The sequence below is a fragment of the Saccopteryx bilineata genome, chromosome 2 (genome assembly GCF_036850765.1).
Source record: "Saccopteryx bilineata isolate mSacBil1 chromosome 2, mSacBil1_pri_phased_curated, whole genome shotgun sequence".
NCBI lineage: Eukaryota > Metazoa > Chordata > Mammalia > Chiroptera > Emballonuridae > Saccopteryx > Saccopteryx bilineata.
This window is the reverse complement of record NC_089491.1, coordinates 270,577,785-270,605,004: the sequence shown is the minus strand read 5'-3', so window position 1 is coordinate 270,605,004 and position 27,220 is coordinate 270,577,785. Positions and strand designations below refer to the sequence as shown.

The window sequence follows — 27,220 nt, the reverse complement described above, 5'->3', positions numbered from 1 at the left end:
TGTTTTTTTACTTTAAAATATGTGCAGTGTGCATAGGGATTTGTTCATAGTTTTTTTAATAGTCCGGCCCTCCAACAGTCTGAGGGACAGTGAATGGCCCCCTGTGTAAAAAGTTTGGGGACCCCTGAGGTAGAAGATGAGTCTGTTCTTTGTCCCCTTAGGAATTAGCTTGCTACCTGCACACAGACTAAAAACTCTGGCACAAAATACATTGTTATGTAATATTTTATGATGCATGCCTCTCCTTCCCCCAAACCTGTTTATAGCCAATTATAACCTGACAAACTAGACTTTTGTGACATCTTATTGTTGTCTTTGTGAAACCATCAAATCCCAAGGAAATGCTAACTGGCAAGCAATTGTACTCTAGATTTCTGTGAGGAATTCATAAACAAAGGTGGCTGAGTGGATCAGTAAACATTAGAACTGTGAACAGACTTCTAACTAAAACCAGAATGAATTTGGCTCTTGTAGCTCAGTAATGAGTCAGAGCTACCCACAATAACCTAATAAAAACTCAAGTTCATCCCAAAACGTTCCTCAGTGAATGAAAATGGGCTTTCACCAAGCTTTTTGTGGGAACTGGCAATGCCCACGTAATTTCAAGAGGTCCTTTCACACTAAAGATTTATCTTATGCTTACACTGAACACTGGATTTCACATAATCCAAACAAATGCAGATGACTACACAGAGAACATTTATATAGGAGAGTAACTGAACATAGGTCTCCTTGCTGAGGATGAAAGTTTCTGGTTCACTCATGGAAGTGGGCAGCAGGCTTAGCTCATCATCATCAGAAATTGCCTGGATGCAACACTGGTCTATAAAAGACAGTTATACTGTTACAGTATTTAATTTAGATTTTAGAATGAATCCAGAATGTTAAATTTAAATGGCACCAGATTTTTCTGTGCTTCACTCCATAGCATTTGGAAGAGGCAAAAATTTTCTCAGCTAGGAAACCATGTATATTTTATATTCAATTATCAGTCCATTTTGATGAATTTCTGAGGAAGCTAAACTGATGCAGTAAACCAGCTGGTGAAAAAGAGCTATGGTGGATAAACTAGTAAAGACAAAGTAACAGCTATGAAGTAGAGTCATTGCTAGACTGAGAGGCTTGGAAATGAGGACTTGGTAGAGAACAACAAATTCAATGTCAACAGTTGGTGTCTTTTTAGTTACTATTTAAATTAAAAGGAGTACACAGATTAGTATAAATACTATATTTATTAAATATCTTTACAGTTTATTTAAATGTATTTACAGAACTATTCCTGCATAAGTTATATTTCAGACATCCAAATCAGGCCATTGCCTCTTGGGTATGACAAATAATGATAGTCTCAACAGAAAAAAGCAGCTCATTAGTATACACAAATTAAAATTTGCTTCATTATTTAGCCATCTTTGTCACAAACTACCTGCTAACAGTTAAAATTTTGACATGGACATTCAATTTTTAGTTGAGAAGTTCAATTTTACAAAGAATTTAATTTATTCTGAATAAAATCCAAATTGTTTTCTGCTTTATATTTTCAGTTCTATAAGTAGATTTTTTTTTTGATATTGTAAAAATTGTTAAATGCAAACATGGGATAATTTCCAGGGAAATTGGATGCTGTAGCTTCTACCAAAGATAGCTAGTATAAGGTGACAAGGAACCAAGAACTTACTCAAAGTACAAACATTTACAGTACTAGCCAATCTTGTTTACAAAATACTCAAAACTGACTCAGTAAATTCCCACAATTCCTGCCTTGTTACTTGATGTGGTAGGCTGGTGTTCTGAAGGTGGTACTGAAGACTACTGTTCTATCCAGAACAAATGCAGCTGATAGGAGAGGACACTCTCACCACACGAAGCTTGAAATCTAGTTGCTAATCTAGACACAGCCCAACCCCCAGACATGCACACCTGGAATGGATTCTTTTGTGATTTAGTACCCATCAACCATGTCACGCCAGTACAGTAATTCAGAACAGGTAACTCCCCCCCTACACTTCTTTCAGTTTTTAAGAGCCTATGGACTCCACTGCATATCCGGTAAATTTTTTTTTGTGCGCAGGCAGCTTAAATTCACAGGAAGAAATAAAGTTCTGATATGTTTAGAGTGCACATTTTGAAACAGAAGAAAATAAAAATTTCAAGCATGTGATAAAAATATTGATTTTTTATAATACAGTATTGCTTTATAAATATAGATGGAAAAGCTATAAACTTTACTGGTCTTTGGTGCATCCAGAGAGGGATAAATAATTTGCCATTTGTAAATTAGAAATCCAAATTCTCTTTTGTTATAAAAGTCCATGACATGAGGCAAATGTGTGTGTTGTTTTATACTGCTTGATTTAAAATACAGTTAACACACACATCAAGTTCAGAATCAGACCCAGCAAGTGGTATATCTCAGTCATACTTCACAGAGACTTGGGTCCTGCGACCTGGAAAATTCCAGCACGGGTCCCACACAGCCTCTGAGCGCTGAGAGTGGAAGGAGAGTTACTTGATAAGCAGCACTCCAACTGACCACTGGCACTCATAAAAGTAAGTGCATACACCAAAAGGACAGGGAAAAGACAACATTTTGTGTCACTAAATCTACAGGCCGGGTCCAAAGTCAGTTCCACTGTGAAACTCAATTCTTTCCCCACTAATTTCAACGTCACTGGAACAAACATATTGTTGATTTCTAACCATCATTTCTCAAAAAAGGTAAGTTGATTAAATGAGTTGTGTTAAAACACCACTGATTTAGCTTTACAAAGATTGTGTTTGATGGGTTAGGTGAGAGCAGAGAAAAGCCAGTGACTTAACCAGCACTGCTCTACCAGGAATCAAATGTAGGCATTGGAAAATTAATGCAGAATATATCCAGATCATAGGTTACATACCTATGACCAGGAATAATGAAAAACCCAATAAAAGAACTAACCTTATCAGCCCAAATATAAATGTACTCCTTCCAGCAAAACCCTTCTGGATGCAACTTTCTTTGCTTTTTAAATACACAGAGACTGCAAACAGTTTGTGCAAAATAAACACCCCACCACTTGCCATTCTGGCTTCCATGACTCACAGCACGATGGGTTCTTGTTAACAGTCTCCCTCCACCCCACCCATCTCCTCTACCAAAGAATTGTTCTGTCAAGTTAGGGTAGTTAAGGCATTTTGACATGTAATTAAAGGTGATTGAAAATAGACATCTAACATTATGCCAATTTAGGAATAGTAGATAAATTACTGAACGGCTTACAAATGAATAACTCATTAAAATGAAATGCCTGTTACAAGCATGATGCATTGAAATATAGTAATGACATGTACATGGTACATGTTAAAAAATTTTAAATAAACAAAAGCTTGACAGTTACTCAAATATACAGTACAAATTCACAAAACAAAATCTTTTAAAACAAGTTGAGATAACCTCAAACATACGTTTTAATGCAATAAACCAGGGAGTAAGTATCTCCTTTAGAGAATGAGACTTTCTATATTCTCTGCAAGTAGATTCTCATTCAGGTTTAATTGCATTATCATCTATACACCAATGTTACCTGACATATATATAAAACATGGCTTTAATTTAAGGATTGCTAAGTATATATATTTTTCTACCACCAAGTTAATGAAGGAAAAAAAATGACCCAAAAATATATATCTTTACAGCAGTTGACTTGTACACAAACCTTAAAAATAAGTTTAAGCTTGCAGATAATGGGAAAACTGAATGCGGGATAGTTTTATAAGGAAACTACACACTGCAAGATGGCTATTTGGAAACTGTAAACATTAAGCTTGATTCAGAAACCCCTAAATTTCTGTGTAGGACAAATGCAAATGCCAGATTATCACTGGTTTTCCTCATGGACTCTTGTCCTGCTGCCGCTGCCCACTGTGCTCTTTCCACAGGGACTCCCTGAATTTGCTGCATGCTCTACAGAAAGCAAGTCTACTAATAAAAGGGATGAGTGAGACCAAGAGTAGCATGCCTATCAAAAGCTCCAAAATTCAAAGTAACAGCTGTCCATTCTCAACCCATCAGGCCCTACAGGCCTAGAGCTCCCCACAGGGACAGCATATCAGACAGCTGGGAGGAACTTTAGCCATAGCATTAAATTTCTTGGCTTTGAGTTTTATAATCTTGAGTAATAATTCCATTAAAAATTTTTGGTAAAGAGTCTCTTCCAACCCACCCCTCCTATAAATCAGGGCTAATCAATAAACTGCCAAGACTTTGATCACAGGATCACAGTTAAGCATCTTTAAAAAAACCATGAAGCATTTGCATCCACAGAATTAAACTGAATTTTCTTCCAATTTGTAACAAAAAAGCTCCTGGGATCAAGATTTCATAATCCAGAGCAATATTTTAGAGCAGAATTATAAGCCCCTGAAAAACAGGAGTTTATAATGAAAACACAAAGCCACATCCAATCATCATAACAAAGACTGTATAGTACACATGTGACATTTCTTTTGATGAATAATGTACGTTTCTAGCAGATATACCATAACATAGAATTTGTGTTAGACTTTTAAAATCTCTTACAATTTTGAGTGCACTTTACCAACATTACTCATTCAATACTTCAAGAATTTCTGAAAAGTATTAGCCATTTGGCTTTGAAAAACTCCATCCCAACATGGAAAGGGCCATGGGAAGTGAAAATCAATCTTCAAATCTTGATTCTCTTCAAAGTTGCTGGCAGATATGAGCTAGTGAATGACAGTAGTGGTTCTCAATAAAGATCTTAACGGGGTCTCAAAAAGGCAGGCAAAAGGTTTCCATCACTGGCCATTGAGATCAGTGGCAAAGAAACGTGGTCCTGCCAGCAGGATCAGCACACACGGCTGAGAGAACCTGGGTGACAGACCGAAAGGCAGAAGCTGACACCTAGGTGAGTCAGTCTGTATATTCAGCCACTATGGAAAGAAGGACGGTGATGTCATCTGGCTTTCCACCTAAAACGAAAATGAAAATGTATTCACATATCTTAAAAGGAAAAATATCAAAAATTGTAAGCTTAAACTACTAGGAGACAAATGCTTGCAATTCAGGAAGGTTTGGTTTATCAATATATTCTAGTAGACAAAAAAATAGATATTTGATAAAGATAAATAAAACTACCAAGAAATTATATGTAATTTGATTGAAGCTTTTTAAAAAAAACCTTCCCGGCCCTGGCCGGTTGGCTCAGCGGTAGAGCGTCGGCATGGCGTGCGGGGAACCCTGGTTCGATTCCCGGTCAGGGCACATAGGAGAGGCACCCATTTGCTTCTCCATCCCCCCTCCTCCTTCCTCTCTGTCTCTCTCTTCCCCTCCCGCAGCCAAGGCTCCATTGGAGCGGGGATGGCCCAGGCGCTGGGGATGGCTCCTTGGCCTCTGCCCTGGGCGCTGGAGTGGCTCTGGTCGCGGCAGAGCGACACCCCGGACGGGCAGAGCATCGCCCCCTGGTGGGCAGAGCGGTGCCCCTGGTGGGCGTGCCAAGTGGATCCCGGTCGGGCGCATGCGGGAGTCTGTCTGACTGTCTCTCTCCGTTTCCAGCTTCAGAAAAATACAAACAAAACAAAACAAAAAGAAACCTTCCCTCCTTTTAAAACAGAAGCTCTGTTCCCTGGGGGGCACGATGCAGTATGTAGTGTGTTATATTGAGACTCGAAACCATGTCAACACAATAAATTAAAAACAACAATGAAAACAGGAGCTCTGTTAAAATGGCCATTCCATCTTCTGCTTATAGCAATCACAGTACAGATAAAATCTTAAGATAAATTCTGCCTGATGAGAAGGTTATACATGCTTTTACACATACATAATCTAATTTGGACAAACATATCCACTGTTTTGAAACTAGGAACAGTCTTGTATTCTAATCTGCCAAATAACTATGGCATGTGTTTTTTTCTATTTTAACATTTCCTGGAGGGCGAAGAAATGCTTTACATGTCATAATATCATGTCAGCTAGAAATTGACCAACTCGACTAGTTCTGGTATGCTCCCACCAACATGTCATCATAGCTCCAACACTGAGCCTGAGTTACATAGCTCTCAGTAGACAGAAGGACTCTTTAAGCAAGGACAGTTAAACATTGCTTCCCTTTTCAAAACCTGCTGTGGCAATTTGGCAGGCAAATACTGTCAACGAGCCCCACAAAGCCAGAGGAAGGGAGAAGTGAAATGTCAGACCCGTGAAGGGCAGAATGTTAAACTGCTGGGAATGTCCAGTCCCTCCAGGCAGAGCTGGGAGGCCTTTTGGGCTCAGGTCCAAGCAGTGCAGTGGTGGCAATAAAGGGCTCCAGGTTCCGTCTGCCTCTGCATCTTATGAAGTTCGGTTCTGAGGGGCAATCTCTCTGGGGAGACATGATGACAGGCACTTGCTCTTGTCTCCCAGCATGAAGGCCTGTTGACCTAGCTCAGAGCCACTGGCTCACAGTGGGGAGAGGACACCATGACAGTCCCACCCCATACCTGACTACCTTACCCCACAGCCCAGAATGTTCCCATCTTACTACGTCCCCAATCAGTCCCCATGACCTTCCTAAAGAATGCTTACCTCTCACATTCAGTCCGTTGTCACATGCAAACTGTGCAAAAGGTGACATATAATTTGGGTCATAGGCCAGCTCGTGAGCTTGCTCAGCAATGCTTCTTGCTGTCTGCTGTATACTCTCATAATTTGAATTCTAAGACAAAGGATGAGGGAGTTATTTTGACCATAATTCCTCACATGATTTCTATATTCAAGTAAACTTACAAATATCACTTTTTAAGACAGTAACATTTTATCTAGTCATAGTTTCCACCATTTATGTCTTACTTCAGTTAGAGTGCTGCCTGCACACGGTGTGAATCAGAAAGTTTCTGCTAGGGCCCTGAAGTTTGGATTTTGATTTTTGCCTTTTTTCCCATTTGAAATTCTTAAAGTATTTTAGCTAAAATGGAATGAGACTGCAAGGTTGAACTTTGATAGCACTTTTTGAATGACCTCAAACATATCCTTGCACCCCTGACCACCCCCAGCTTTCTCTCTAAGAGCTGCCAGTTATCCAACTGAAAATACCTTTAGAATTTACATCATGATGAAAGATGCTTGCCTTACTGTATAACCTTGAGCCACACACCCTTACCCTTGCGGCCTCAAATTCTGCATCAGTCAAGTGGTATGGCGCGGTCCATTTAGCTCTGCCATCCTAAGTTTCAGTATAAACAACAGGCCTCTCTTCACTGTTACCTCGTTGAAAGGCCTTCCATGACCAATCTTTGTGAAATAGCAGCCCTCTCTATTCTCTATCCCTTCACCCTGCTTTTTCTTATTATTTACCTCCATTACAGTACAGGACAAAAGTAGGTTTACAGTTTTTCATATGGAAAATAATACAAAAATAAATAATATAAGAATAAACTCTATTTCGCATACTCACAACTATAAACCTACTTTTGCCCCATCCAGTATATCATCTATTTTTTCTTCTGTATTATCTGCCTTTCTCCACTAGAATATAAGCTCCTGAGGGCAGGAAATATGTCATTTTTGCCTACTACCCTGTCACCACACAGAGTACAGTGCCACTCACTACATGCAAGCACCTAGCCTTTACTGAACTCCCCAGATGAGGCCTGGTACTAAGGATTTCATAGGCATGGTCTCAGTTACTCCTTGCCATAACCCGATAAAACAGGACCTTCTGTACCCCCATCTTACAGGTGAGAAAAATATTGCTTAAAACATTTTTTAAAAAAAGTTATACTGGTTAGTGATAAAAGCATGAGGAAAGACTTTTTCCAGAGTTAGTATTTTTACAAAGCCAGGGGAAGATGGACAGACCAACTTCCACAGCCTTCCACTCTCTGCATGGGGCAGGTCTGAACTGTTGTTACTGGTGTGAGCTCAGATGATATCAAGCCCCCAGCTTGCCTGCTGCCTTGGCTGGCTCTACTATGACAACTTCCTATTTTCCCAGCCTCAATACCTACTGGGTTTGTTATAAGAATAAAACAAGAAAAGGACCAGGAGCCAACACTGTTAAATACCATTAAAGTATGATAAAAAATACAAACAGTAAATTTCTTATCTGGACTTTTCCTACCTTTATCACCCTGCTAAAAGCACTGCGTGAAAAGCCTTTTTCCCTCTCATTCTCCATTTGTGAATATTTCCATTTGACTGCTTGAAAGATTAGAAAAACTACTATTTTCCTATATTCACAAAATAGTCCTTTCCAAAACTATAGAAAGAGATAATGCAATGAATCAAGAAAACTCAATTGCCCGGAGAAGGCCACTGTTTCCAAGGGCCAACTTTTGAGTTAATTACCTTTAACTTTTTTAGCTCCTGCAGGATCATATAATCAGGCATGTTGTCAAAGAGTCCATCTGTCGCTGTCAAGATAATGTCTCCTAACTGGACATCAAAAGATGTGCTATCGGCAGCATCCGGGCTGTGACAAGGACAGGGTAGGGAAAAAGTGAAGAGAGCTCTTTAGAGATACCATTCAAAGTTTCTAATAGCCACTATGCTACAATGTAATGAGGCTTTAAGAAAAACTAATTTATAAAATGAATCAATAACAAAAGCCAGTCATTCTAAAATTCCTCACCTTGAAAAAAATGAAAAAGCTGATATAAAAATTTTAAAAGCTCAACTGAAACTACTAAGTAAACCATAGTTTGGTGATTAGTCACATGTGGTTTAAAAGGAGGGAGGGCTCTTTTCTGAGTCAGTTCCTCACATGCCTAAAACCCTACTGCAAACGAGTACTTCCTAATTCTTTAGAGCCACATTCTACCCTCTCTGATTTTCTACTCATCGGTTTCCTTGCAGAATTGAATCTGGCTCTCAGGAGGCCGTGGTAATAGCAGGATAACTGAGCACTGTGGAAGACAGCATACAAATTTTTAAAAAAATTATTCATAGGAAATACCTGCAGTGCTATATAGTACTAGTACTGACTAGTATATCACTGGTAATACTGTGTTAGTATTGCTAAGTGATACTATCTTCTGACAGCATAAGGACTCTGCCTCTTTCTCCCAGGGCTTGCAAAGTGCTCCTTATCCATAAGTATCTATTTAATAGTGTGCCTGACACATACAGGTCAGTATGTATCTACTGAATGACTACCTGAATGGAGAAACAAAGTAACTGACCCTCCAGACTGGGGGGAAACCTTTGTGATATAGTATTGCTGATGAAGAGAGGAAGGTACAGACAGTGAAGCAGATTAGTGGTAGCTTGAGGAGAAAGCATGTGGCTGGGGGCAGGGAGAGTTGATAGATGGTGCACTATGATTGTGCACTACATCTTTTTGTATAAAACTTTGAAAAAGACAGGTGGGAGATTTTTTCCTCCAACAAAACCTGCTGAAAGCAGACATAAGAATGGTTAAACAAAACAAAACAAAACACCAAAAAAACCCAGGTGGGAAAAACGGAAAAGATTATATATTCAAAGAGTTAATGGCCCCCTGAGAAGCTGGTTCTCAGCCACCTCCGAAGGCTAGATTCACTACTTACAGGCCACCAAGGTGAGGGAAAAGGTGAGAGAGCTACCTGGTAACCTGCTTTAACTTGCCAGAAAAAATTCATACATTGACCCGGAAGGAAACCAGAAGCAAAGCCCCCTAAGCTTGACAGAAAAACCCCCAAACCTGTATAAGTGACATGGTATAAAAGTTGTGAAGAAACATAAAAACTAACCCACTCACGCCTGCTAGGGATTTACACAAACTCACGCCTGCTAGGGATTTACACAAAGTGTGCTGAGAAAATTTCTGGTTCATCTTCTCTTGCACGAGGAAAGAAGCCGCACATCTAAAAGTGCTGTGATGGGCTTTGTCAAGGAACAAAATAACATACATTTATACAATAACTATTTTGTAAAAAACAGGTACTAAAGGAAAACTTGCAAGTTAATGTTAAAATAATAGTTTACAGATAAGATGGACCAACAGCTACAAGGTAAGATATAGAAGGGAGAAAAAAGACTATGACTAGTAGAAACCAGGTTGATTTATCCTGCAGAATAAAGAGAAATAATACAAGACACTTCACATTTGCTCAGTCTTTGGAAGCTAATCAGATTCTAGAAGTTTAGATTAATGAGCAGGGTGGCACTGAAGCTCTGTTTCATACTGAGGTTTTGCTTTCTCTAGGAGTATTCTTTGCTATTCTGTCTGTGAGACTCACTACCATTGGACAGTTTGTCCTCTTCTCCCAACACTCCCACCCATGAGCTTGGTGTTCTGCCAGCTGCAGCTCTGCCCATTTTGATTGAACATACTGTGCTGATGGAAACTTTTGACTGCACTGAAACACGAGCTGAAATCACATGCTAGCAAGCTGTCTCTGGGCTCTAGGGGAAGCAACCTCCACCTCGCTGGCAGGACAGGCCGAGTGCTGCCCTAACCAGACTGTCCCAAAGATAGCATATGAGATACAGCTAGGCTGCTCTAGCAGTCAGAAGCCAAAACAAGAATCAAATAAAGAAAATTTAAAACACTGTTCGAACTTGGTATCCACCAAGGCCTTGGGGTTCTGAGTTCTACCCACTCCAATGTGGTTAATATTAATGTATATTACAGCCAACTGAAGAAGGGCCCCTAATCAAATTTTCTTGCAATTATGGTAATCTGCCTTAATCTGAAAGTAAAAAATGCTTCCCTCTCTCTAGGAGTCAACAATAGACTTTAGATGGCAATACTGAATACCTAATCATATAATATGTTCCTTCCAGTTTAAAAGATGGTAATAATTTTATCTTAGGGCTTGCTAGAATGCTTCTATTTTTACAAAAGGTTAATTACCCACTTAACAACATTTATGAATCATCAACAATGTTTGCACTAGGTCCTATTAGGTTGTTATAGGCAGTGAAATCTTAAGACTGTCATAGCCTTATTCTGTACTCCGATCTTAGAAAAGATAAACTGCAAAGCTTGATTCAAAAAAGTACTGACTGTCCTGTCAAGTTCTCTTGACAATTTAAAAATGAACTAAGAGTAGGTGTCAGAAAAAAAAGAGAATACTCAATAGCATCATCACAGAACATATTGAAGACCACTTTGAATCCATTTCTTTTTTCTTTTTTTTTACAGGGACAGAGAGAGAGTTAGATAGGGACAGACAGACAGGAACGGATAGAGATGAGAAGCATCAATCATCAGTTTTTTATTGTGACACCTTAGTTGTTCATTGATTGCTTCTCATATGTGCCTTGACTGTGGGCCTTCAGCAGACCGAGTAACCCCTTGCTCAAGCCAGCGACCTTGGGTCCAAGCTGGTGAGCTTTTGCTCAAACCAGATGAGCCCGCACTCAAGCTGTCAACTTTGGACTCTCGAACCTGGGTCCTCCGCATCCCAGTCCAACGCTCTATCCACTGCGCCACCGCCTGGTCAGGCTGAATCCATTTCTTGCATGTTAACTTGGCCCTGACAGGTTCTGCATGGACTGTAAGTTCTCTTTGATACATGTAATTGGAGGCCCAGAGAATCAGGAAGCTATTCTACTAAATAAAGCAGATGCTTATTATTCGCACTCTTCCCTAGTAGCGTATGCAAAAGCTTGTACAGGCAATGGCACGAACAATGACTCATTTCTCCAGCACAATTTAACAAAATGATATTTCCACGTGGTCTTGGTATAAAAAACTGATATTCTGTAAGCCTGAAATAGTATTTTTTGTCTGGTCAAATTATTGAGTGTTTATCAGAATTCAAGTTGGCTGCAATATCAAGTTTAAACAAATATCTTCCAAAGTCAAACTAAAAGGTCCTCCTGGTGAGATCATTCTCTCTCTCTCTCTTTTTTTTTTTTACAGAGACAGAGAGAGAGTCAGAGGGAGGGATAGATAGGGACAGACAAAGAGGAACGATGAGAGATGAGAAGCATCAATCATCAGTTTTGTTCATTGATTGCTTTCCCATATGTGCCTTGACTATGGGCCTTCACCAGACCGAGTAACCCTTTGCTCGAGCCAGCGACCTTGGGTCCAAGCTGGTGAGCTTTTGCTCAAACCAGATGAGCCCGCACTCAAGCTGGCGACCTTGGGGTCTCAAACCCGGGCCCTCCGCATCCCAGTCCAACGCTCTATCCACTGCGCCACCACCTGGTCAGGCGAGATCATTCTCAATGTGCCTCTTTTTTCACATGTGAATGGAAACTGCCTACCTCCACTGTGATTAAGGGGAATAGGAGTTCACCTGTGGGTGAACCACATCCTGTTCACACTTAATGGCGAAAGGTGAGATTACCTGTCACTCAAGACGACTCCCTCGGCTTCTGGTGGTGCAATTGAAAGCTGGAATGGAGTGTTGAAGTAATGCTGCTGCTCATCTGATCGGTGCACAACTTCGCCACCCCTGACAACCAGGAAACCTGAATCGCCCAGGTTTGCTGTGTGTAAGCGGTGACTAGTTCTGTCCAGCACCACGATGCAGGCAGTACTGCTACCTAGAAACAAAAATGGTCGCCATTTATTTTCTCTTCCGAGGCTGTCTCTGTATACACATTTCAATCAAATTACCCCAAAGAGCAATATGACATAATTTGAACCTCCTTTGCTTAAAACAGGACCTTCTTTAGTTATGCTCCATGTTGCTAACACATGTTATTAATAACCTCACAAGGGTCCAAATGGTGGGAAAGGAAAAGGGATTTACACGATACATAGTAAGTGGGTCACTGATGAACCGAATTCTTCCATTTGCAGCAATATAAAATAATAAAAATGGCTGGTATTTAACCACATTATTTCATTTCAATAGTGCAATTAATCTATGCCAAATGCTCAAAAGTATGTTACATTACATTTCCCTGACAGTTCTCATTAGTCATTGGAAAAAAGCTTTCTCCACAAAATTCACTAACACTTAAGACAGTGCACGTAACTACAATTTTCAACCAGATTTCTATCTGTTGAGATCATGAAGAACTTTTATTGGGAACTGACTCACTATGAAGTAACAAGATTAATGTTCCCAGGTAGCTTGTGGTATCAACCTGTTCACTTAGAGACAACTAATGTTCAGATGGAAGAGACCATAGTCTAAGCAGAGAGCAAAAAGCTTCTGTGTACCTTTGTAGCACACAGCTCACATGACCTTCCCCAGGATGAAAGCTGTTAGTACAACTAGTAAGATCACTTTCAAGTACTACAATTTAAACCTATACCTAAAGAAAAAAGGGAAAATCAGAAAATAGCAGTTCACCAAGAAATATATAAAAAATCATCATACTACTAATCATTTTGTCATTAGTTTAACAAGAATCAAAAGAAGATAACACCTGGTGGTGTTGGCAAGAGTGTAACAAACATGGCCACTCTTGTTCCACAGCGGTGACAGTAAAACTAAACAACCTTTCTAAAGAGCAATATCGCCCTGAAAAACGTACATGTCCTCTAGTGAGAATTTATTTTCAGAAAATAATTGGAGATGTATATAAATAAGACTTAAATACAGCCTGACCAGGCAGTAACATAGTAGGCAGCGCATCGGACTGGGATGCGGAGGACCCAGGTTCAAAACCCTGAGGTTGCCGGCTTAAAGGCAGGCTCACCAGCTTGTGTACAGGGCAGCTGGCTTGAGTGTGGGATCATAGATATGACCCCATGGTCACTGGCTTGAGCCAAAAAGTCACTGGCTTGAAGCCCAAGGTCACTGGCTTGAGTCCAAGGTCGCTGGCTTGAACAAGGGGTTAATCGCTCTGCTGTAGCCACCCAGTCAAGGCACATATGAGAAAGCAATCACTGAACAAGCAATCAACAAACAACTAAGATGCCACAACGAAGAATTGATGCTTCTCATCTCTTTCCCTTCAGTCTGTCTGTCCCTATCTGTCGCTCTCTCTGACTCTGTCTCTTGTCAAAATAAGATCAGGAAGAAATGGAAGCAACCTCAACATCTAAAATTAAGGGCTGGCTAAATTACAGTACATCCATACAACGGCAGGCTCTACTTGTCATGGAATACTTAGAATATTCTCTTAAGTCAGACTGCCTGCAATTGAATGCTGGCTCTGCAACTTACTGGTTGTGTGACCTGGGGCAAATGGCAAATTACTTAACCTCTTGGTGCCTCTGTGTCCACATCTATAAAAATAAGAATAATAGTAACTACCTCATAGCATTGTTTGTAAACATAAAATTAGTTAAATCATGTCAAATACAACACACAAGAGTTAGCTTTTTGATAGCTATTAAAATTGTGTTAGAGAGGCCCTGGCCAGTTGGCTCAGTGGTAGAGTGTCAGCCTGGTATGTGGATGTCCTCGGTTTGATTCTTGGTCAGGGCACACAGGAGAAGCACTCATGAGCTTCTCCACCTCTCCTCCTCTCGCTTCTTCCTCTCTTTCTCTCTCTCCACCCTCCTGCAGCCATGGCCTGATTGCAGCAAAGTTGGCCCTGGGCATTGAGGATGGCTCCATGGCCTCCACCTCAGGTGCTAAGAGCTTGGAACAGAGCAACATCCCAGAATGGCAGCACACTGCCCCCTAGTGGGCTTGCTGGGCAGATCCTGGTTGGGGTGCATGCAGGAGTCTGTCAGTGCCTCCCCTCCACTCATTAAATAATAAAAAAAAGTAAAGATAATAAAAAATAAAATTGTGTTAGAAAATATATTTGTAAAAGAAAAATGACAGGTCAAACAAGTAGATTAAAAGCTAGTACTAAAAGTTTCCTTTTAAAAAAAGTGATACTGGCCCTGGCTGGTTGGCTCAGCGGGGGAGCGTCGGCCTGGTGTGCAGGGGACCCAGGTTCGATTCCCGGCCAGGGCACATAGGAGAGGCGCCTATTTGCTTCTCCACCCCCACCCCTCCTTCCTCTCTGTCTCTCTCTTCCCCTCCTGCAGCCGGGGCGCTCCATTGGAGCGGGGATGGCCCGGGCACTGGGGATGGCTCCTTGGCCTCTGCCCCAGGCGCTAGAGTGGCTCTGGTCTCAGCGGAGCGATGCCCCGGAGGGGCAGAGCATCGCCCCCTGGTGGGCGTGCCAGGTGGATCCCGGTCGGGCGCACGCGGGAGTCTGTCTGACTGTCTCTCCGTTTCCAGCTTCGGAAAAATACAAAAAAAAAAAAAAAGGGATACCAAACTTAAAAGAACTGTTTATCAAAAAAAGTGAAATTTATTAAAACATTAAAAAAAATAAAAAAGCAATAATAGTACTACTGTATGTAAAGGCCAAACTTTTAGGATGACAGTTAAAAAGTAGAATGAAACAAAATGAACAGGGAGTGGAACTGGCTGTGTTAAATTCCACGCTTCACCATCTTCTAGCTGAGTGACTGCTGGCAGACTAGTCACTTACTCTGTCTCGGTGTCAGTTTCTTCCTAACAAAACGGTGAATAAAAGTACCTATGAACCTAGCTCTTGGTGCTGTTGTGAGCACACAGTAGATTCAATTCCTGTTACTGCACAAATATATACAGAAAGCCTGACCTGTGGTGGCGCAGTGGATAAAGCGTCGACCTAGAAATGCTGAGGTCGCCGGTTCGAAACTCTGGGCTTGCCTGGTCAAGGCACATGTGGGAGTTGATGCTTCCAGCTCCTCCCCCCTTCTCTCTCTCTGTCTCTTCTCTTTCCTCTCTCTCTCTCTGTCTCTCCCTCTCCTCTCTAAAAAATGAATTAAAAAAAAAATTAAAAAAAAAATACACAGAAAAATACCAGGAAGCATAATCACTAATTTAATTTTTGCTATTAATTTTCTCTAAATGAAAATTTGTAACTTACACACACCTAAATATAAGCATTAGTCTCAATGTAATACTCAGAAATTCCATTTCCTTGTTTCTACAGCATACTCATGGGTACTAACCTGATACTCTAGTGCTAATAAGCTTTCTAGTTCGTATCATTAAATGTCAAAGAAAAACACAGGTACTGTATGTAACTAAGGAATTTCTATCTGACAACATACTTCATAGCTTTACATTAGAGCTAAGATTGCCAATAACCCTTCCTCCCTAACTCAAAGCACAGAAACTCCATCATTTAGCTTAATAGAATCATCATATAAAAAAACTTCTGAAAGCTGATGATCTGAGAACAACAACAACAAAATGACAGATGAATAGCACAGCCTTGAAATTTTTGCCACAGTAAGGACTCATGTTGATTCATTATTATTCACTGACAAACCCTGGCTATCACTTAGCTACTCTTGTGGCAGTAACCTGCCAAGTAAGAATCAAAATTATCCTCCTGAGTAAAGTAGCTTTAATATGCAAAGCAGTACCAACAAAGACAAGCCTAGCCTTTACAAAATCTTGTGGGCTTGGAATATATTCCTCCTCTGACTCTTCAAATTACTGATGTGTGCATGTGGCTCAGGCCCTATCAGACTAATACTGGGAGAAGAGCTTATCATTCTTAGGTGTTTGGAGAGGAGTAAGCAGGCAAAGAAGAAAAGAGATGCTGAGAACAGTGATGAATGTTCAGATGATTGACCAATCCAGGAAGGCACCCAAGCATATCCCTCATACTAAAATGGGAATTTTTTTTTAATTAGCCAGGCCTTTGCTTTATAAACTACAATTAAGCCTTCTGTGTAGCAAACAGAGAAAGGAATAAGCTTATTATGCTCAAATTCTCAAGATATATTGGCTTCATTAAGACCTAAATCTACTTAAGGGTTTCTGAGGAAATATATGTCAAATTAGCCTGTGATACCAACACCCAGACCTAAAAGCAGCTAGATATTCTCAAGAAATAAGTGGCTATTTCCATCAGTTCACCCTTTATACTGGTAGTCTTATAGGCTTTTTAACAACTGCTGGATTGAACAAAAAAGATTACCTAATTTTGTAAGTTATCATTATTTATTTGCAATTATATCTAAGGTTCAGTAAAATCTGGCTGTCTGTTTTTGCCAAATTATGCTTAGTTTGTAAGACAGCTTGAAGTGTAGATTAGGTAAGAAAGAGGTACATGTATCAAACACAGTAATAAAGGATTATTTCAATGTGTATTTTAGAAGAAAAAATTATAATATTCAATGTAAGAAAACCTTTAATATGTCCTTAAATTTATCTTATTAAGATGATCCAGCCCTGGCCGGTTGGCCCAGCAGCAGAGCATCGGCCCAGTGTGTGGAAGTCCTGGGTTCAGTTCCCGGCCAGGGCACACAGGAGAAGTGCCCATCTGCTTCTCTACCCTTCCCCCTCTCCTTCCTCTCTATCTTTCTCTTCCCTTCCCACAGCCAAGGCTCCATTGGAGCAAAGCTGGCCCGGGCGCTGAGGATGGCTCTATGGCCTCTGCTTCAGGCGCTAGAATGGCTCCAGTTGCAGCAGAGCAACGCCCAAGATGGGCAAAGCATCACCCCCTGGTGAGCATGCCTGGTGAATCCAGGTCTGGTGCATGCGGGAGTCTGTCTGACTGCCTCCCTCCCCCTCTCCAACTTCGGAAAAATACAGAAGAAAAAAAAATGATCCAATTACTAGAGGGTAAACAGAAAGAAAAATAGGGATAAGGAAGAAACAGTAAAAAGAAAGCTTTCAAATTTCAAGAACTATTTCAAAATTCAATTGCTATTCTGTAATTGGCTATTACAAGTCACAATAAATGCATGGGGTAGGGGGTGTTGGCAGAGGATTCACTGGAACACACAGGCTGCTGGATCCTGTGTCTATAGGCTCTCTGTTAGATGACAGACTATTGGATGGTATTCTGCAGTGCCCTCTTTTCCCTCAAAAGTATGTTTTTGAGTGCTATAGGAAGCTTTAAGTCCATTACCTTTCATAAGAAAAAAACAAAACCCCACACCATGTGTCTCCCCATGTATATGAAGCAAGGGGGTCAGAAGTCAAGCAGTTTGCCCAAAGTCATATGGTAAGTTGACAGAAACTGGAAATAGAATCTAGGATGTTTCACAGTACCAGGCAAGCTCCAAATTACATGTGCAAAATAGCAGATTAAGGCAAAGCAGTATACTGAAACCTCAAGGCAAGATTCCTCAGTTAGAAAGAAAACAAGCTGGTTAATCATAACATGGAAAAGACAGAAGATGGCAGCATGATGAAAAGAACTCCTTAAGAAGGATTTAAATTGAAGTAAAAAATCTACAACGTGGCGCTCTCCATTACACTGAACAGAAGCTGATTTTAAATGTGGACCATGATTGGGCGGGAGAACCTTCTAGTAACCAGAAAGATGCTGGCAATTAGCAGAAACTTAATGATACTCTTTCTGAAAGTCTGTTTAGAAGGCTTAGTTGTTGCTAAGTTTCCAGAAAACCATTAACAAACAAATGTAGAAGCTTGGCCAAAGGATGCTCTATTAGCATACCAAATAAACACTAGGTATTTGTCCATTTTCTAATACAAGATTAACAGGGAACTATTCTGCACGATGCTATTTCACCTACTAATTAGCTAACTGCTATTAGTCTGGCTATTTACCTGCAACCAGAACTCCGCACAGACCTGACCAGGCGGTGGTGCAGTGGATAGAGCGTCAGACTGGGATGCGGAAGACCCAGGTTTGAGACCCCGAGGTTGCCAGCTTGGATGCGGGCTCATCTGGTTTGAGCAAAGCTTACCAGCTTGGACCCAAGGTCGCTGGCTTGAGCAAGGGGTTACTCGGTCTGCTGAAGGCCCATGGTCAAGGCACATATGAGAAAGCAATCAATGAACAACTAAGGCGTCGCAATGAAAAACTGATGATTGATGCTTCTTATCTGTCTCCGTTCCTGTCTGTCTGTCTCTATCTATCCTTCTCTCTGACTCTCTCTCTGTCTCTGTAAAAAAAACAAAAAAGAACTCTGCACAGAAAATCAACTGAATTTTACATGTCAGATCTCATCCCTTTCTCCCTCCCTTGGAAGGAAATTATACAGCCACTGCCTTTCTTCTTTTTTATTTTAGAATCCCTAAACAATACAGTTGTACTGTTTTATTTTTCTGAATGTGAAATATATGAAATCAGACTATTAGGAGGCATTCTGCAATGTCTTCCTTTCCCTCAATATGTTCCTGAGTATTGCATGCAGCTTTAAATCGTTCCCTTTCTCAAGGTTCAGTTTCTAATCGTTTTTCTACTATAAATGGACTTGTAGGTTGTTTCCAATTTTCTGCTATTACAAATAATGCTACTATGAGCATTCTTGTATCTACTCTTTGATACACAGATGTGCAAGAGTTTCTTTAGGGTAGGGTACAGACCTAGAAGTGAAACTACTGGGGCATAATATCTGGTAATGTTTAACTTCATTCTGTATTCCAAATTGCTTTCCAAAGTGGTTCTATGTATTTACATTTCTCTAAGTAGTACTTTGTAAGTAAGTAGTAAGTATTTGATAGCTTTTTTTTGTTGTTAACCATCTCCTGGGCATCTTTAGAGAGAAAAGCACATAGGGTATCTACTTACCAAGCAAAGGTACTTTATTTTGCAGCAACTCACAGTAGCTTGTGGTGAGGATTCCAATGGGATTACTTGGGACAAAACGTCCTTCTTTTACTAACCGTTCACATGTTCGCATTAAAGTCCCTGAGAACTGAGATGGATCAACTCCATAGTCTCTCCATCCTCCTACACCATCTGCAACCCCTAAAAAAGAAAAATTACATTTTAAAAGATGTTCTTACCAACCTCTCAGGGATTCCTACCCATCTCCTACTGACAATTCATTTTACTACATACTAATATACATACGTATTTACCCTGAAATTCAGAATAAAAAGTGCTCAATTTAATGTATTATATACTAATACTACTTAGCCATATTTTCTACCTGTAATTTGATCTCTTATATGGATGGATAAACATGTGAGCTACCACAGGGTGGCATTGTCTACCAGCCAAGAGTTTAATTTCAGTAGGATTGTCATCTTTGTATAGAAATATTTGTGTTATTAATCTTCGTTGTACTTTATAAGAATGAAAAATGATTTTTTAAAAAAGAAATATGTACTGATGCTAGTGAAATGCAAATGATCCAGAGCTGGCGATTCTTAAGAATATTAAAAGCAGCAAACTTTTAACTTCAAGTATTGGACAATAACTGTAAAATAAAGAACAAATTTAAGGCCCTGGCTCAGTAGAAAGAGTGTCACCTTGGTGTGCAGATATCCCGGGTTTGATCCCCAGTCAGGGAACACAGGAGAAGAGACCATCTGCTTCTCTCCCCCTCCCTCTTCCCCTTCTCTCTCTCTTCCCCTCTTGCAGCCAGTGGCTCAACTGGTGCAAGTGTCAACCCGGGCGCTGAGGATATTTCGGCTGGTCTGAGCATCGGCCCCGAGGGCCGCTGGATGGATCCTAATTGGGATACATGCAGGAATCTGCCTCATCATCTCCGTTTCTCTCAATTAAAAAAAAAAGAAATTAAGAATATTTCCCATTCACTATCCTCCTCCCTCAGAGGCAACCACTATCCTGTACAGGGCTGATAACGGCCACTAGCACATGTGGCCACTGACTTCTTGAAATGGGGCTGATTCAAAGTAAGATGCACTCAAAGTATAAAATGCATGCTACATTTTGGAAAATTGGCATAAAAAAGGGTTAACTATCTCATTAATTTTTATATTGATTACATGTTGAAATAATATTTGGGATATAATATGCTAAAAGGAATACATATTGCACCCTGGCCAGTTGGCTCAGTGGTAGAGCATCGACCCAGCGTGTGGAAGTCTCGGGTTCAATTCCCGGTCAGGGCACACAGGAGAAGTGCCCATCTACTTCTCCACCCTTCCTCCTCTCCCTTCTCTCTCTCTCTTCCTCTCCCGCAGCCAAGGCTCCATTGGAGCAAGTTGCCCTGCGGGCCACGGCCTTGCCTCATGCCATAGAATGGCTCTGGTTGCAATGCCCCAGATGGACCGAGCATCACCCCCTGGTGGGCATGCCGGGTGGATCCCGGTTGGGCGTATGCAAGAGTCTGTCTCTCTGCCTTCCTGCTTCTCACTTCAGAAAAATACAAAAAATAAAATCATATTGCAATTAATTTTACCTGTTTCTTTGCAATTTTTTAAAATTGATTTGAGAGAAAGAGGAGAAGCAGGAGAGGGCAGAGGAGAGAAACACGATATGTTGTCCTACTTACTTATGCACCCACTGGTTGATTCTTGTATGTGCCCTGACTGGGAACTAAACTCACAACCTTGGTGTATCAGGATGACAACCAACTTAGCTACCCGGCCAGATATCTTTCTTTTTAATTAAGGTGTATATTAGGAAGCTTCATATGACATATGTAACTCATATTATGTTTCTATTGGACAGCACTGTCCAATAGAAACATAATATAGATTTTCATGGGTCCATAGAGTTGTTGATGGATTTAGTCTGTGTGAGACTTCTTTATCAAGAGGAAATTAGTGGCCCTGCCAGCTGGCTCAGTGGTAGAGCGTTGGCCGGCATGTGGAAGTCCTGGGTTCGATTCCTGGTCAGGGCACACAGGAGACACACCCATTTGCTTCTCCACCCTTTGCCCTCTCCCTTCTATCTCTCTCTTCCCCTCCTGCAGCCAAGGCTCCATTGGAGCAATGTTGGCCCAGGTGCTGAGGATGGCTCCAAGGCCTCTGCTTCAGGCTCTAGAACAGCTCTAGTTACAATGGAGCTGCGCCCCAGATGGGCAGAGCATTGCCCCCTGGTGGGCATACCGGGTGGATCCCGGTCAGGCTCATGTGGGAATCTGTCTGCCTCCCAGCTTCTCACTTAGGAAAAAATACAAAAAAAAAACAAACAAACAAAAAAAAAAGAGGAAATTAGTGTTCAAGAAAGTCAATAAGACATCAGAGTCAATATCATACCATCTCCTATTCACCCCTTTAAAAAACACCAAGCTAAAAAAAACAAAAACAACAAAAAAAACCCACCAAGCTAACCATTCAACATTAAAATCAATCTACTATATTCAAACAAACTTGAGAGGGGGGGAAAAATGTCAACTATATATATTATTAAGGTTTTAAAAGACCATATATGAACCTTTCTAGAAGGATCTATAAAAAATATTAATACTTGTTTTGGAAATAACAGACTGAAAGCAATTCCTTAATGAATGGGAGATTTTCAGTTTTTACTTCATACTGTTCTATATTGCTTCAATTTTATTTTTATAATGAACATGTATTGGTTTTTATAATTAAAATATTAAACATTTTATAATCTCTAAGGTTTTCTGCACAAAAAATACTCCCCAAATACATATTTATATCTTTCGTACATTCAACTCTCATACACATTTTAAAGAATATATTTGGTACAAAAGTAGAAGAGTGCCTATAAAACATCCCTGAAAAACTAGCTTAATATGAAACAGACATGTAAATCTATTTTTCTAACTATGACATTTATCATACAGAAATGGAACACATCCTGAGAAAAAAATGAGAGGAAAGAGAACTGGAAGACAGTAAAGAGGGTAGAAAATATCATTAATGGCGCAGCAACTTTCCCCACTTTTTGTGACCAACCAGTAAGCCAAATTTCACTCTGTGGCAATTACACATTAGTTGATTAGACAGGATGTCTGGATTTGTTTCCAAATAATGTGGGGGCGGGGGGGGGGAGTGATGGAGGAGTAGATGAAACAAGATGGCTATGAATGAATAATTGAAGTTGAAAGAGAGGCGTACTTATCTCTCTACTTGGATATACATTTGAGAGTTTCCATTATACAAAGTTTAAAGAGTAACAATGATAATAAGAAAAACGATCCTTCTGCCTGCTGTGTGGAGAGCAAGAATGGAAAGCAGGGATGGGTCAGGAGTCTCAGTAGCTCAACTGTGAAATGGAGGCAGTGCAGGTAGAGTGCAGGGATTTGGGATCCAATGAAACAAAAGGGTGCACTGGACAGGTGGGTGGGTATTGGGGGCAGCAGGGGGCGGGAGTAGCAAGGAGGATGACAGTTCTACCCTAAATAAAGAAGTATCACTTTTTTTCTGTGTTACAAGTACTTGGAAGGATACCTGGAAATTCTTAAGTGAATTTAAATAGTAAATAAACTATTACTATAAATATTAAATAAAATAAGACACTACCTTTAAGGAATTTTTATATCACGAAGGGTAAGATTTTTTTTTTTTTTCCCCTGAAGCTGGAAATGGGGAGGGACAGTCAGACAGACTTCCCGCATGCGCCCGACTGGGATCCACCCAGCACACCCACCAGGGGTGATGCTCTGCCCACCAGGGGGCGATGCTCTGCCTCGACCAGAGCCACTCTAGCGCCTGGGGCAGAGGCCAAGGAGCCATCCCCAGCGCCCGGGCCATCTTTGCTCCAATGGAGCCTTGGCTGCAGGAGGGGAAGAGAGAAACAGAGAGGAAGGAGGGTGGGGGTGGAGAAGCAAATGGGCGCTTCTCCTATGTGCCCTGGCCGGGAATCGAACTTGGGTCCCCCACACGCCAGGCCAACGCTCTACTGCTGAGCCAACCGGCCAGGGCCATGGAGGGTAAGATTTTACTATGGATTTAAATGCAACAATTTATGTTAAAGCACAGAATGCAATTATAATCCCTGAAACTCCATCTAATGAATCATCACTCTTTCAAACTACTGCCTGTTCGAGGAAAGAATTTCCTCTTAACCAGTCTTTGATCTAAGAACCACAATTAACTTTAAATACAAACTGGTTTGATCTACAAATGCCCTTCACAAAAATATCATTAAAATCTGAGATAATGTTGAGAGTTGATCCTGGCACTTATTAAATAATGTGTCAGCAGGTTATAAAGTCTGACCTGACACAGCCCTTCAACATTAATCAGATTTCTCCCAGAATAGAGCGCAACCTTTCATGCACCTGTTTGCTTTCATATGGGAAAAAGAACTCAGGCAAAACCACTGGCTAAATCTCTAAGGGAAAAAGAAATTTAAAAAATATATAAACTTTTCAATAAAGCAGTGGGGGGGAGAAGCCTTCACATACATATATAATTTACTTACAAAGAACAAGTTATATCATATTTGGGATTAGAACCAGGCTAAAACCAGAATAACCTTCCAAATGTACATCTGAAACCTAGTTTAATTCACATTAGGCACTTAGTTCTACAAGGAAATGAGTATTTCCTCTTTTGCACAAGCAAAAGCTTTAATCCACAAAAAGAGAGAATACCTTTTAAACAATGGAATCCATATATAAAAGAAAATTTCATTTAGAGGTAAAACAACTTTTAAAGGAAGGATTGCTTAAGATACCAAATATATCAAACAGCAAAGGTAAAAAAATATCCCTAAGAGCAAAAGGAGAGCACAGTGAACACTAGAAATAGAGGACTGAAGGAGACATATCCTACCACTGAGAAGCTCACCTTCTAGTTGACAGCTAGACTACTACTCACACAGGAACTAGACAAACGGCTCTAATTAATGCTGCTACAGAAGGGTCAAGAGCAAGCGGTTAATGCTTATTGGCACTGAAAAAATGGAGCAAGACATAATTCACTTAGAAGTGGCATTCAGTTAGGTTCAGGAAGGTAATTTCCATAGACAGGGAAGAGTAATGAAAAAAAAACAATGGCAGACAATTAGGTATAGCTGGGGCTTGGGTGAGTGGGGAGAAGTTGAAATATTGAGAGCAGTAGCTGAAATTGTGGAAGGCCCAAAATTGCAGATCAAGAACTTTAAGCTTTATGCTATTGACCTGTGCCGTCCAATATGGAAGCACTAGCCACATGTGGCTACTGAGTTTGAAATGTGGTCTGGACTGAGTGAGATGTGCTGTTAAATGTAAAACACATTCTGTATTCCAATAATACAGCACCAAAAACAAACACAAAAAGTAAATGTCTTTTTCTTTTCTTTTTTTTTTTATACAGAGACAGAGTCAGAGAGAGGGATAGACAGGGACAGACAGACAGGAACGGAGAGAGATGAGAAGCATCAACCATCAGTTTTTCGTTGTAACACCTTATTTGTTCATTGATTGCTTCTCATATGTGCCTTGACCACGGGCCTTAAGCAGTCCGAGTAACCCCTTGCTCAAGCCAGCGACCTTGGGTCCAAGCTGGTGAGCTTTGCTCAAACCAGAGGAGCCTGTGCTCAAGCTGGTGACCTCGCAGTCTCAAACCTGGGTCCTCCACATCCCAGTCCCACGCTCTATCCACTGCACCACCGCCTGGTCAGGCAAAAGTAAATGTCTTAGTAATAGTTTTGTGCTAAACATGCTGAATTTTTTAAAATTTATTTTTAAAGATTTTATTTATTCATTTTAGAGAGGAGAAAGAGAGGGAGGGGGGAGAGAAAGAGAAAGACGAGGGGGGGGGGGAGAAAGAGAGAGAGAGAGAGAGAGAGAGAGAGAGAGAGAGAGAAGGGGGGGAGGAGCAGAAGCATTAACTCCCATATGTGCCTTGACCAGTGACCTAAGCATTCCAGGTCTACGCTTTATCCATTGCACGACCACAGGTCAGGGGAAATTTTTTTAGATATAGCAGAATAAATAAATTGAAATTAACTGTATCTGTTTAATTTTACTTTTTTAATGTGGTGACTAGAAAATTTAATGTTACATATGTAGTTTACAGTGTATTTCTGCAGGACAGTACTGCTATAGATAGTAAAAAGTCAGTAAGGTTTCTTAATACATGTGATCTAATCCAATCTACATTTTAGAACAGGGGTCCCCAAACTTTTTACATAGGGGGCCAGTTCACTGTCTCTCAGACCATTGGAGGGCCGGACTATAAAAAAAAACTATGAACAAATCCCTATGCACACTGCACATATCTTAAAGTAAAAAAACAAAACGGGAACAAATACAATATTTAAAATAAATAACAAGTAAATTTAAATCAACAAACTGACCAGTATTTCAATGGGAACTACACTCCTCTCACTGACCACCAATGAAAGAGCTGCCCCTTCCGGAGTGCAGTAAGCTGGATAAATGGCCTTAGGGGGCTGCATGCGGCCTGCGGGCCCGTAGTTTGAGGACCCCTGTTTTAGAACAATAACCCTAATGAGCTGGGCGAGGTAAGAGATCAGGAGTCAGCTGCAAGATTTTAGGTTAGAGGTATTGAGAAAAGTAGACTAGACAATCACTGAAAATACAAAGGAATAAATAGAAAAGACGACTGGGCTCTATAAAAAAAATATATTACTAGATTTTTGAATTTCAGGAATGAGTATTGAATAGATGATTCTCCAGATGGGAAAGGGGTGCAAATGCCTTCAGAACATTTTGAATTCTGTCTTCTGTGTGTCAAGTTTCAGGTCCAAGCAGGGCACTTAAAATTTTATTTATTTATTAATTATTTTAGAGAAGAAGGGAGAGAGAGAGAGAGAGAGAGATAGAAACATCGATCTGTTCCTGTATGTGCCCTGACCTGGTATCAAACAGGTAACAGCTGTGCTTCGAAACAATGCTCTACCAACCAAGCGATCCGGCCAGGACACCAGCGGGGCATTTTTTGAGGAAATGTTTTGTATGAAGTCAGGAACTATGTGCCTGCAGCTGGGAAGGCAATCAGCGCCAGATCTCTGACAAAGATCAGGAATTGACACCAGAGGGGCAAGATGAGATGTTCAGGGAGAGTAATAGAGTAATAAAATCAAGGCGTTAATTCAAGGAGATCTTATTTTAGGAATGAGAATTCCTGGCCCAATAGCTCATTTGTGAACTGCATTCTTACTCTAAGCATCAAATACAATCACAGATATGATAACTGATTAAATAAGTTTAAGACCAAGTAATTCAGTTTATCCGAATGATACAATTTCTTTAGAGGTGAAGAGAGGTGCAGATGAAAAGGTGTGCTGAGCTACCTGGAAACGCTTTGAATGCCAAGATAAAGGTTTACACTGAATAGAGAAGCCACTCCCTTTAATTCACTGTAATCATGTCTCCATTAATAACATTCTGTCAGCTCACAGTCTAGCTTAAGTGTTTCCTTTGACCCAAAATCCAATTAAAACCCTTATTAGATTAAGTAATGGTTATATACCTGAAATAGCTGAGCAAAAGGCTGAGAGAAGACTACCAGACACAGAAGATTCCTTTAGCTGTGTAATTTATGGGTAAATGTTAGTTTTATGAAGTGGAAAATAATCAATTAAAAATATAATTTTTATACAATATTTTATGTTTTTCATGGACTGCTTTTTTATTTTATTTTTTTGCAACAGAGACAGAGAGAGTCAAATAGGGACAGACAGACAGGAAGGGAGAGAGAGGAGAGGTATCAATTCTTCATTGTGGCTCCTTAGTCTCCTTAGTTGTTCATTGATTGCTTTCTCATACATGCCTTGACCGTGGGGCTACAGCAGGGGGGCTAAGTGACC

The 27,220-nt window shown here is 40.5% G+C and overlaps 1 protein-coding gene across 1 annotated transcript in view; it reads right to left on the bottom strand.

Annotated features, from left to right (window-relative positions):
* Nucleotides 1-1,213: 1,213 nt before the first annotated feature.
* PPTC7 (protein phosphatase targeting COQ7) overlaps nucleotides 1,214-27,220 on the bottom strand; it is a 43,376-nt gene continuing 17,369 nt past the window's right edge. The window contains exons 2-6 of the mRNA XM_066260602.1: nucleotides 19,364-19,543; nucleotides 12,262-12,460; nucleotides 8,327-8,450; nucleotides 6,566-6,695; nucleotides 1,214-4,971 (exon numbers count right to left, since the gene is read on the bottom strand). Of these exons, the coding sequence (XP_066116699.1) occupies nucleotides 4,913-4,971; nucleotides 6,566-6,695; nucleotides 8,327-8,450; nucleotides 12,262-12,460; nucleotides 19,364-19,543 (692 nt within the window). The 3' untranslated portion in view covers nucleotides 1,214-4,912. The remainder of the gene's footprint in view (nucleotides 4,972-6,565; nucleotides 6,696-8,326; nucleotides 8,451-12,261; nucleotides 12,461-19,363; nucleotides 19,544-27,220) is intronic.